At 44.2% G+C, this 12,954-nt stretch overlaps 1 protein-coding gene across 2 annotated transcripts in view; it reads right to left on the bottom strand.

The window, feature by feature from the left end:
* Positions 1–7,936, bottom strand: part of SPINT1 (serine peptidase inhibitor, Kunitz type 1) — a 35,732-nt gene extending 27,796 nt beyond the window's left edge. The window contains exon 1 of one of the 2 annotated variants that reach the window (XM_081862557.1): positions 6,105–7,936. In XM_081862557.1, the coding sequence (XP_081718683.1) occupies positions 6,105–6,549 (445 nt within the window). In that variant the 5' untranslated portion in view covers positions 6,550–7,936. The remainder of the gene's footprint in view (positions 1–6,104) is intronic. The other variant, XM_081862556.1, reaches the window with a different exon arrangement.
* Positions 7,937–12,954: the final 5,018 nt, after the last annotated feature.

Here is a 12,954-nt window from a genome sequence, read left to right as displayed (position 1 = left end):
TTTTATTGGGTTTTCACATTTTTTAGAGACAAACACACGTTACAAAACACAGACACAAAAGTTACAACAAAAACAAAACAAATATCATCACAACACCTTATTTTCTTAACCTTGTTCCCCGGACTCCCCCCCACCCCCTCTTCATACATCCCTATTCCCATAATTCGTTCAGCAAATTTTAGTTTCTTCTTCTTAACCTATAATTGATATTTTTAAATATATCTCTTCATAATTAGCCCGATTTCTCTTGTCCCCAGTTCTTATAAACATTTAAATTTTTCCCTAAGGTCGGCGTAGATTCCCTTCCCTCGATTTCCCATTTTTAAATATAGACCCTATTCACCCAACCCAAAATTTATCATCGTTCTTACCCTTCTGTAACTAAATAGCAATAATAAAGATATTTCCCCCTCCCCCCTTCCCAGGTTCTGATCCCTTTTCAAATAAAAATCAACCATCATTTTCAGCCCGGATTCCTCACGTCGAGAGCCTTTAAGTCCCTTTCAGTTCCTCTCCGTCGATTCTGTTGGAAGTCTCTTATATCGGTCCTCGAATCTCGAAAGAAACCATTCTCCATCACTCCAATTTTTCTTCCCTCATAGATGCTTGATAGGGACTGCTGCCAAAGATCAACCAGTCTTTCATAATCAAAAGGATAGCCCCAATCATATTTCTTATATCCTTCAAGTTCCTGTGTTGCAGATACATCAGGGGCCCCCTCCTTCATCCTTAACATCTTTTGCAGTGTTGTAATCCAGATAATCCAATAGTCTTTTCCCTTGCGTTCCACCATTATGGACTTTTTGTTGGTATATTTCAATTGTTCTTTCTCCTCTCCTTGCTCTCTTTCCTCCAATTCTTGATGTATCTTTTCTGTTTCGGCTGCAGATTCCTTTCCTGTCAGTTCCTTCATGCTTTCAGCAGAGTTGCTTGTTCCTGAAGTCAAGGTCATTAATTGTTTGTTCATACTCAGACTCTGCTCTTGCAGTATTCCCACAAGATAAAACATCCTGTTTATCTCTGCCTGTAGTTTTCCATCTGCAGCCATTGTAGTAGCTTTGGAATCCCCCTAGAGGGATTCTGGTTACTTTGTAAACTTTTTCCAACAGTCCAAATCTTTTTTATTTCTTTCTATCGAGTCTCCAACCACTTTGTTACAATTTAACTTTTAGTTCAGAGAGATATCAGTTAACAAATTTTCAATCTGTCCATTTAACAGTTCTTTTGACAGCTTGTTTTTCTGCACCAGACTTAAACACGGGATTCTCCCTGGTCCCGGGGGGAGGGGGGGTTTCGCAAAAAAAAAAGAAAAAAAAAGAGAAAAAAAAAAAGGTTTTCTCCTCACTCTCCAGCACAACACTTCCTTTGTTAAATCGTGGAAGAAGTTTCTTTTATAATGTATAAGTGTATCTTTTCCGCCTTAGTTCTCTGAGCTTTGCTTTAAAATTGTCCGTAGTTAGGGGGGGTGCGGACTCCCTTTTAGCACACCCTCCGATCGTCTCCAATTCAAAGGAAAAATTTCTTAAAGCCAAATTCCATTTACTCACGGGTTAATTCTTTCAGTCCAAATTTCCAGGGAGAAAGTCAGCGCTCTCCGGTCGTGGCTCGCGGCTCCGCTCCACCGAGGTGTCGATCGACTCTCAGCGCCACACCGCCCTCCGTACCCTTTTTCGAGGGTCAGGGGGGGTGCTTAAGGCACCCACCGAGTCTTCCCGTCCGCAGGCTTCAGCGCCTGCGGTTTCTAAGGGTCCCCGCGTCGCCGGCGCGGCAAGACCCGTCCTCGATGAAGCCGATTCCCTCCGCAGCTCGGAGGGAATCCGCCATTTCCAGATCGCGCTAACCCGGAAGTCCCGGGCAGGATGCAGTTTGACTTACTTTCCTTTGTATAAAACAAGCCCAAAGGAGGCCCCCAACCCGCTCACAGGTCCTTGTATGATCAGTGGAAACAGTTGGTCCTGGCAAGTGCTCAATTCCAACCTGATAATTGCCACCTGCCCAGATTTTAACTTGTCTGAATTAATTTTAAGATGTATTTTAATTAATGGATGTCTGTTTTTATGTATATTGTCTTATTTTTATGATGTTAGCCGCTCTGAGCCCAGCCTCGGCCAGGATAAAAATAAAATATTATATTATTATTATTATTATTATTATTATTATTATTATTATTATTATAGCACTGTTATGCCACTTTAACACTCATGGGGAATCCTGGTAACTATAGTTCTGTGTGGGTCAGCACCCAAAACAAACAACAGTCCCCCGGATTCTCCATGACTGTCAAAAGAATATAACAGTGCTTTAAATGTATATTGTGGATGCGACCTTTGGCAGTGGCTCTCCAGAGCTTCATGCAGAGGGTTTCTCACACCACCTGCTGCCTGAGCCTTTTTAAACTCAAGATGCCAGGAAGCTGCAGTTCCACCTCCAAATACAGGACCTTGCACTGTATTCTTCTCCTCCATTAAAGCATTCCTGGTTCAGCATGAGGCAATTAGGTTCCAGGAAGGCTCAGACCTAATCCCCATGAGACTCCTTGCCCTAGGTTTAGATTTCTTTGAAGACTTTGATACTTCTGTTGCCAGGCTGCAAATAGTTAGAGAACAGAAATGGAAAAAATGCTTCATGGAAGGCACATCTTTCCATGCAATTAAATGCTTAAAGCGGCACTTTTAAAACGTTTGGACCCACAAAGATATTTTGATAGGTGCACAATGAGCTTTTACTCAAAGCTCTCTTAGGTAATCCAAGATCTGAAACTCCCGTTTCTCTCCCACAAGTCTCTGGACATTCAGGAGTCAAAGCACATTTAGGCCAAAGGAAAAAAATAATAGACTATGGGCATGGATGGGTACATCACATTCCCTTGACCCTTCAGCATTGTATCTGCAGATGACCTGAGTAAGGTCTAGGGTTGTGCATATTCAAAATGTTCCCTATGGCCTGGCACCGTGCTTCTGTCCCCAGTGAAATGTGGTAGAATCCCTTCTTACAGACTCTACTAGAGTAGTGCAGGACTTTGAATGCCATTTCAATGACTGTGCATGCGCTGTTCTTATTTGTTGATATACTCCTTAATATTCCCCCAGAAGTTCATGTCTGCAGTCAACGGGGCTAAAAGGTTTATCACTACAACAAGGAACCTGAGTATGTATTAGAAACAAAGTTTCCCTGGTCCAAATCCTGCACAAGTCCAAGTCATGTCCTCATTGGGAATGTCCAACCAGTTATGACACAGGGCATTCCTACAGCCTTGACTGAGTGTAAGAAGTATAGCATCACATCATGGGTTGTTGCAGGGGAATTATTCTTGTTGGGTAAGTCAGAGATTTTCAACCTTTTTGAGTCCACGGGTCCCTTAAGCCAGTGGCGTAGCATGGGGGGTGCAGGGGGGGTCGGCCGCACCAGGCGCAACACCTGGGAGTTAGGGTTAGGGGGCGCAAATTACTTGCCTTGCCCCGGGTGCTGACAACCCACGCTACGCCACTGCCTTAAGCAACTACCTGCTTTCTGCGGCACCCCTGTGGGGCTCAGGAGCCCAGTTAGGTCACCCCTTGTCCACAGAGCTGGCAGCCTCTCACCCCTTTTCGAACATCCTCCTTTGTGGAGTGTTCCCTCAGCCTCCTCTTCTACTGCTGCCGCCGTTCTTGCTGACCCCCCACCCTACCCCAAAGAGAGGTGCCTTCCAGAGGCACCATTCACCTGTACAGTTTATAGCCAGGGCTGCTGCAATAAACAGCCGTGCAAGCCTTTGGGAGGCAGAGACATGAGAGGGCATCAAAGGGAGGGAGGGACAGAAAGAGGGACAGAGGCTAGTGTTGCCTGTGGCACCCCGACCATCATTCAAGGCACCCCAGGGTGCCACGGCACACTGGTTGAAAACCACTGGGGTAAGTGATAGTCAAGCTGGTATGCAGGCTGGTTAGTTAGTGACGACTGATAAAATTACATCACTGACTATATCCAGGAGTTGCCCATAACACAACCTGAAGCTAATCACAGCAACCATAGATGCATTGTTGTGGAATGGGATGTACTTTCCTAGGCACGCAAGGCAATAGAGGAATCAAATAGTACAAGCAGATCATCTTTACTTGTAAATCTGGCAATACTCACCTGCATGTCTAATACTGCATTGTTTGTGTGTTTGGGGGCAGGAGCTATTTGCAGGAATGTTTATAAGATCAGCAACACTCAAATGGTATGTGCTTGACCAATGATGATCAGATACATTTGTGCAAATTTACTGTCTTGAGTAATAACGATAATTCACAGATGCAAATTTTGAAGCAAGTTATAAAATGAATTTTTAAAGACTCAAGTTACTAAAAAATTGAACAAGGCACTCTTTGCTAGAGTTAGTATGAAGCTGAAGGCCACCTTGGCTGCAAAGTACTATAAAATATAACATTTAGTGGGTGGAAAATGCAATCACTCTGAAACAAAAGCCCAGTCTTGAGGAAGGATACGCAGGCAGCACACAAATAATGGGCAGCACATGTACATTTGTAGTGTTAAGAGATCAACATGTGCAGAAAGGCCTTTAGTGGCATTTCCCCATGAGTTTACCATTCTTTTTGTTAAAGTGCTACTCTGCGTCATAATCCATGTTGCATGGGGATGTGCGATAGATGTTTTACACGGTCACAATTTGCATATGCACACAAGAAGCCACAATGTGGAAAAGTTCCATAGTTAAAGTAAACTGTACATTCCTGTAATATTACACTTTTCCAGGAAAAAGTACAGAACTATGTTATTGATGAAGAGCCTGACTGACTGACACTCCTCATATTAGTTTTGTTAGAAACTGCTGCATGTATTTTGAAAGATCTTTATGTAGACGTTCTACTGGAAGGCTGCCATTATAGAGAGGCAATAACAAACTACAGACCCTTGCCCTTCACCCCTATAACACGTCCAGTTAAATTATTCAGGCAGGATCCATCACACAGTGAAAAAGCTTAAAGTTCTTAAGCTTTCATTTACACATTCCAGTTATGCAGTATAATCTGAGCATCTTTTTCTCACAAGTAAAGCCCACTAAATTCAATGCGATTAACTCCCTGGTGGATTTTTCCAATGACATTTCCTCCCTGTGCTTAGATTTCAGCCTTGGTAATATATGTGCTTTCCCTTCCTCCTGTTGAAGATTCTGGATTTATAAATTTTCAAAACAGTGCTTGGCCAGAGTCTCTCTCACAAAAGCATATTAACTTTTTCCAGATCACACCAAGGTCAACTGGTTCCACTGTCCAGTTTCCAGGGGCAGCTGATGCCTCTGGTTACTCATGATCAAGGCGTGAAGGTGGTCGCTTTCCCCTGCCATTTGTGCCCAAGAGGTATAAACTGCTCCTGGACATGGGCGCTCAACTCAGTAGTTAAAACTGCTTTGATAGACCTACACTCAATTCACTTGGCTAATCCAGGGATCTCCAATGTAGCACCTCTTGGCACACATGCACCCTTGACACCCACAGGGTGCCTGCTCCTCCCACTGCTGAAATTAGGCTCGAAGGAAGCATTTAGCTGTAGCCAATTAAACAGGTTGTGGTGTGTACTGTACTTGGTTGTGAGGGTGGCAGCAGCTGTATAAACACATTAAACTTAAAGGGCAAAAAAGAAAGAAACCTGGGTTCGCTTCTACATAGTTTCATCCTTAATTCAGCCTTCGTGATATATCGGTATATTGCAATGCTCAGCTGGTAATATATCACAATGTTGAAAACTAGAAATCACCCTGTCTTACAGGGAACTGCAATTTGTGCTGAGAACTGAACCCGAGAGGGGTGAACTACAGTTCCCAGGATTTGGAGGGGGTGTTGTGCTACCTACCACATTTCCTCCATTTTGTGAATAAACTCAAGGCCCCTAAATGTTGGCGACCCCTGGTCTAATCCTTTTTTCAAAAACCAGCTCCTAACTCCAGTAGAAGTCCTACTTCTCCTTGCCAGCCCTGACCCGCCTACCAGTCAGCTTTGTTTGGGTCTCTCTGGGAGTCTAGTATTTGGGGGGCGGGGAAATAATACTTCTCTCCTGTCCACAGTAGAGCAAGTCTCGACACGTCCCACAAGACACCCCGACCACAGCACACATCTCCTTACCCCGATGGCCTTTCCCCCGCATGGCCACATAGGCCTCGTACACGTCCTTCTTGACATAGTTGAGGAAGCCATCCTTCCGGGCAAACTTGCAGACGAAGGCCTGCTCGTAGAGGCAGTCGAGGAGGAAGCAGCTGTGGATGCCGTCTTCCCCGTCCCCTCCGGGGACCTTCTCCACCAGAGCCAGGTTGCACTGCGGGTGCTTGCAGCAGGCCCGCACGCAGTCGCGGCCCCTCTCCACCGACGGCGAGGACAGGAAGGTGGCTCCGTTTTCCACCGAGGCGTCCGTGTCCAGGACGAACTCGGGCAAGCCGGCCGTGAAATGGGCCTGGCACCTGTCTCCGAAGGACTCTCCTTCCGCCGCCTCTTCCTGCCCGACGGCTACCAAGGCAGCCGCGACGAGCTGAAGCAGCAGCCCAGCCTGGACGTGAATCCGACGGGGGAGCATCGTGACGCAGGCGGAGCCCCTTCTGCCGCGCAGGCGGTGGATCTCTGCAGCCGAGCGAGGGCGGCGCGCTTCGAGGAGCGGAAAGCGGGCAAAGCGCAGACGGGCTCGCCAAGGAGAGTCGACCGCGCCGTCGACTAGGAAAGCTGAAAGGGAGCTGTTTCCCCTCCCGTCTACTTGTGGCTCTTTAGCCCAAAGAGCATTTCTTTAAACAACTTCCCCCGCCCCAGATTTTTTCTTTTTTAAACTCTGGCTCGCCTGTTCCCAAAAAGTCCAACTGCGACTCTTCCTTTTGGTTCCTCCTCGGAGAAAATTGCGGGCGGCGGGCGCGTGTCCGGGGATCGGAAGAGTGAGGCTCCCTGGGCGCCGTCCCTTCGGTTTTGTGCGACGACTTCCTCCCTCGGACCTCTGCGATCTGTTTCCCTTTTCGGGTTTTTCTTTCACTACCTGCCGACTGGTTTCAGGTGAAACTGACTCACGGGCTACGCGGCAGCCCAAGAGGGGTGTTTCCCTTCCGCGGCTCTCCGATTAACTCCTTCCCCGCCGCCTGAACTTCAAGGTGCGCCCTTTAGCAAGAGCTCAGCGAGAGACAAAAGACTCCAGGTGACAGGAAGTGAAATTCAACGCCTGGACACCCAGCCCTTCCTATTTACTTTGAGCGAGCAAGAGGGAAGGGAAAGGGGAGGATGCTTAGAGGCGCGCCTTTCCCCCCAGCCGCCTCCCGTGAAAGGGAAGAGAACGGGCAGATCGGAAAGAGTTTGGAAGCCCTTTCAGGCCAGGGGGAGAATGGGAAATTGAAATACTGCCCATTTCTTAGTGCCCGCTCTTCCCTGTGGAAAACGCCAGGCGAAAACGGCAGCCTTTGGCTGATTGACATCCGATGTTCTGGGAAAGGGATTATGGGTTTGTTGTTCTTAATTTTATCATATATATTTTAGATTGTAGTTTTATGTTGTGAACCTCCCGGAGATATATCGATGAGGGGCGGGATACAATCAAAAATAAAAATAAGATGTTCCACTGTGGTTTCCTCCCCCATTGATTTCAAATCTAAATATGACTTACATGGGGCATTTCATCCGTGAATCTTCAAATATCCCCACACAGTGAAATGTGTTACATTGAACAAACATATTTATTATTTATTTACTTAATATCTGCCAAGGAGCTTTAGGAGGCGTACATGATTCTCTCCCATCATGTACCTCACAACAACCCTATGAGGTGGGTTTGGCTGAGAGACTATTATGGGCCCTACGTCACCCAGTGAGCTTCAGGGCTGAGTGGGGATTTGAAATCTGATCTCCTGGATCCTAGTCCAGCACTCAAACCACTGCACCACACTGGTTGTAGTGCACAATATTATACACTGTAGAATTATTTATTTCGTCTAGTTATGCAATACATTTTTAAAACAAACAAATTTAATTAAAGATTTTCTTAGGTTACAGAAGTATGTGCATGGTCTCTTTTTTTTCCAGGTGATGATATCTTTTCTACAGATCAGTTACATTCAATGTGAGACTGGGAGAGGCTCCCGCTCACCCAGCAATATGCCAGAAATAGTACCACTGTACAATCCAAGTTAACAACCCAAATCCTAAGCATAGAGGTACCTAAAAGCTTTCCAGAATGGCCCATCAGATGTGTTTCCCTGGGGAGGGCTGTAATTCATTTTTCTTTAAAAAAAAAAAAAAAAAGCAAGATCACAAGAAAAGCATATTCTTTGTTCCATGTATAAATCCTTTAAGGAGCTAGATGTGTGCTGCAGGCCAGCGGACATCAGATCAGATGTGAGGAATCTTCGTCCCACCAGATGTTGCTGAACTACAAAACCCATCAGCTCCAGTGGCCAGGCATGATGGGAGTTGTAGTCCAGAAACATCCAAAAAGGCAAAGCTTTGTCACACCTGCCTTAGCCGTATCCTTCACTTTGCTCTGATAAAGTCAACTTTGGATCATGTCTGTGATTCAGAAAGGCGGGTGGGGAGAATAAAATTCCCCCTGCCTCTTCATCTGTAGGGCCTGCCCTGCTGAAGTATGGGAAAACCCCTAGATTAATTGCCAGCATAACTAAACTGTAGGTTCACATTCAGAGTCAGAATTCTATTGAACAGCATTTGGAGTGAGTCAACAGAGGGGGAGGGGGCTCTTATCCTCATGCCCTGTTTCTATGGGCTTTCCAAGGGCATCTGGTTAGCTACTGCAAGAAACAGAATCCTAGACTAGATGAAACTTATCTTGATCCAGTTTTCTGATGCTGGAGACCAAAGCTTGCTTTTCTCTCTGTTGCTTTAGCTTAACAATGGGAAGAATCAGAGTTGATGCATCCTAGCAGGTGGGAGCCTGCAAGGCAGATATGAGCCACCCTGGCAAAACCCTCCATCCTCTGCCATGCGCTAGGTACTTGGCGCTCCCCACCCTCAGCTGAATGGCAGTGTGATAGCAGGAGAATTGCAGTCCCCAGATTGTGAGTGTGATGCAGCAGAAGATTCAAGGCATTGCCCATCCCCTTACCAATAGCCCCAGGCTCTTATAACAGGAAAATGATGTCAACAGTTTCTGCAGATTTTGTCTCGAGACTTTATTTGGATTTGATGTAGAAGTGATTTAAAACAAAGCAAAACTGCACAGTTTGGCTGGTTGAAAGTGATGAAGGACACTTCCGCATTATGCTTCCTCAATAGCTGCCACAGTGCTTACTCCCCCTCCTGCCACCCACCAAAAAAAAAAAAAAACTAAATTGAAGAACCTCTTAAAAACCACTTTAGGGTGATCACATAAAAATCAACATTGTTTGAAAAGTCAGGGAAGAGAAGACTGGCTTTTGTCACCCGTCAAGCAGCCTGTGTACCAAGGGTGATTTAAAGGGGTACCTGGGTAGCGTGTGGCGTTGTGGTTTAAACCACTGAGCCTCTTGGGCTTGCCAATTATTTTTTCCTGCCCTTAACCCTGAGGTCCCAACAATGGGTTACAACGATTAAAGCACAACGTTAAAAGCCGTTTGAAACGACTTACAATCACAGAAATAAGCTGGGTCCTAAAAATATACATCCCAAAGGTCAAAAGACAGGACAAAGAGGGGCATCTTCAGCGTTCACTGTGAGTTGTATGGTGAAGGTGGTAGATGCACCTTTGTGGGGAGGGGATTTTGTAGCTTAAGTCTAGCCATGGAGAATGTTCTTTTCTGGAGCACCACCGCCCTGAGTTTCTGAGGCTGGTGGAACAATCAAGAGGGCAGATCTGAACACCTGAGAAGGACTATATGGAAGGAGGGTTTTTTCAGATATTTGAGGCCTGGGTCATTTAAACACTAATGTGAGCACCTTGAATTGGGCACGAAACAGCTGCCAATCTCTTTTGGTGCATAATAGGTGAAACCTTACAGGTGAAACTTTACCTCAGCATCAAGATCTAGTAATGCAGAGGAGGCCTGTTACATTTGAATCTCTGCTTCTTGTGAAGTTGTTAGTGTCACTGGAGCCCTGCCAGAAAAGGGTGGTTACCTATTCAGAAGAACCACTACGTATTGCTTTCCAGTGCCAGAATGTGTGAAGACAGGAATGACTGTGTCTTATTTTTACTCCTGCAGCTAGGTCAACTACTACACGATTAGCCTTAATAAGGATAAGGAGAAAGGTTGCATTTTATTAACGCTCTTCAGTGGGCGGAAGGAACAAAACCCATTTTGATTAAATCTGCTACACAGTAACCTTCTGAGGAAATACTAGAGTATTTCGATTATTGGAGTAATCGTCTTTGCTTACCTTCCTCCAACAACAACCATTTCCAAATTCACAAGGCCAGTAAAATCTATTTATCTCCCTGCTCTAATGTGGAGAACCTGTGGCCCTCTAGATACTATAGGATTCCCACTCCCATCAGCCCCCAACAGCATAGTCAATGGTCAGAGTCATAGATGATGGGAGTTCTAGTCCAGCAACAGGATATCCTGCACAAATGGATACTCAGAAACTTCTGTCAAGCTTGTCAGCAGTTAAAGACATGTGCAGGCAAACATTCATGCGTGTGTAATATTTGCATGCCTGTATTTTATTTAAACATGCCTTTTATTCTAGCAGAACAATACTAAGAACCACCAAACATAAATCAAAAGATTAATTGCTAACTCAGCCTTGTATTTATTAGCTCACCTGGTTGACATAGGCGACAAGGAATTCCATGCAGGTGAGTGAGCAGACTGGTAAACGAGGGACCGATTTTCTCCATCCTTCCTCTGCCAGCCTTCCACATTGCTATGCTACCTAGCTATGCCAGAGAGCACCTCCTCCTCTGTTCCAAGCATGGAAACATAGTGGCCTGGTGGGGGAAAGTTTTTGCAAACAGTTGCATGGCGTTGTTTAAACAGACTGGAAGAGCTGAAACTAGGACTCAGAATTGTTGCCAGCACTTGCTGCAATTGGCACCTGTCAGTTGTGATGAGACTGATCCTCTCACATTCAGCATTTTTGAAACTCTTATTCACAGTTTTAGAGAAACAGATAGAATTAGTTAAAGGATGGGTGCATATTCAAGTATATACACAAGTAACTCTTTAAAAGGAAAAATCAGTGCAATGCTACCTTTTCCATTTAGCAGTGCCCTGCAGAACACTTACTTTTCAATTTATAAAGCATTTTGCTTAGTGGTGAAATTTATAGTCTCTAAACGCTGCAATTCAGACAGTAGATTGAACAGTTTTCTTCCCTGAGGCAAAGGGAAAGAAAGATTGCAAAAAGCAAGTTTGTTCAATTAATTTTTTTGTCTTGTTCTTTCCTAGATGAGCACTGGATGGAGTGCATAATTCTCTCCTCCCTTTTTATCATCACAATAATCTCATGATGTAGGTTAGATTGACAGACAGAGCCCAAGGTTATTATTGCTTTTAAAAATTGCTTATAGTGCACAGTTAAAACATTTTCATGCCATTGAAATGCACTTCTGTAAAAACAACAACAACAAAAGGTTTATTCAGCTATATCTCATTAGAAAATAGTGACATAAGACACCTGATAGCTTAGGGACTGCATCAGAATTACGCTCGTACATTGTAATTAACATCCTAATCTAACAAACAGGACAAAGCTGGCCAGCAAAAGCATATTTTGAAATATATAGATTATAGATAGATGATGATAGATAGATGATAGATAGATAGATAGATAGATAGATAGATAGATAGATAGATGATAGATAGATAGATGATTGATAGATAGATAGATAGATAGATAGATAGATAGATAGATGATAGATAGATGATAGATAGATATTGTTTTATTTAAATGTATTTCTAATTGAGCTGTTTGATATGCTGAAAACTGCATAGTACTGATGCAATAAAGTGTGGTCAATTAAATATAATGAATACATAATAAACATTCTAAATAATAAAAAATAAAAGGTGGTTTCTTCTAAAATACCACTGCTGGTACTAGTGGGGCACTAAGAAAAACATACTGACACAGAATCCAAAATATAAATATAGGCAGCTTCAGAATGTCTAGTATGCTGGCTTATCTAAGGTCAACTAATTTGCGTGTTGTCTTTTTCTCTTAACTCTTTATTTGTTTGCAGTTTCCACATAAGGTCACAAATTCTTATCAAGAATAAATACTGGGCCTATTACATTGCATGACTTTCCATGGAAACTGTCTGCCCAGAGCAGACAAAAACGCCGCCTTTCTCATATTGATCTCTGTCCTTCAGACAGGCATTGTTTTGCCTAGTGGTTAGAAAACAGAGTAACTGTTTTATTTCATAGAATCAGAGAAACAAGGAATTGTAGAGTTGGAAGATCCCCTGACGGTCATCTAGTCCAACGCCCTGCAATTCAAAAATATATTGCCTGTTGGGCTCAAACCCACAACCCTAAGATTAAGAGTCTCATGCTCTACTGACTGAGATATTCCTCTCATCCTATTGCCATATACTGTATTTTTCGCTCTATAAGACACACTTTTTTCCTCCTAAAAAGTAAGGGAAAATGTGTGTGCATCTTATGGAGCGAATGCAGGCTGCACAAGCGATCCCAGAAGCTAGAACAGCAAGAGGGATCGCTGCGCAGCACTCCCTCTCGCTGTTCTAGTTTCTGGCTTCTGGGGGAGCCTTCATCCCGCTGCCCTGAGGAGGCTTCGCGCAGCTATCCCAGAAGCCAGAACAGCAATCCCTCTTGCTGTTCTGGCTTTTGGGATTCAGAATATTTTTTCCTTGTTTTCCTCCTCCAAAAACTAGGTGCATCTTATGGTCTGGTGCGTCTTATAGAGCGAAAAATACGGTAGTAGTTTTCTTTGAACTATCAGCTATTGATATATCTGCCCCTTGAGAAGTAGGATTCACTTTTTGCAGTCTCAGTTTCTCTATATCACTGACAAGAATGTTTGGTGTCCCATAGTCAGGAGGCCATTAAGC

This window comes from Podarcis erhardii (assembly GCF_964252035.2).
Source record: "Podarcis erhardii genome assembly, chromosome: 1".
Lineage (NCBI taxonomy): Eukaryota > Metazoa > Chordata > Lepidosauria > Squamata > Lacertidae > Podarcis > Podarcis erhardii.
This window is presented reverse-complemented; position numbering and strand designations above follow the sequence as displayed.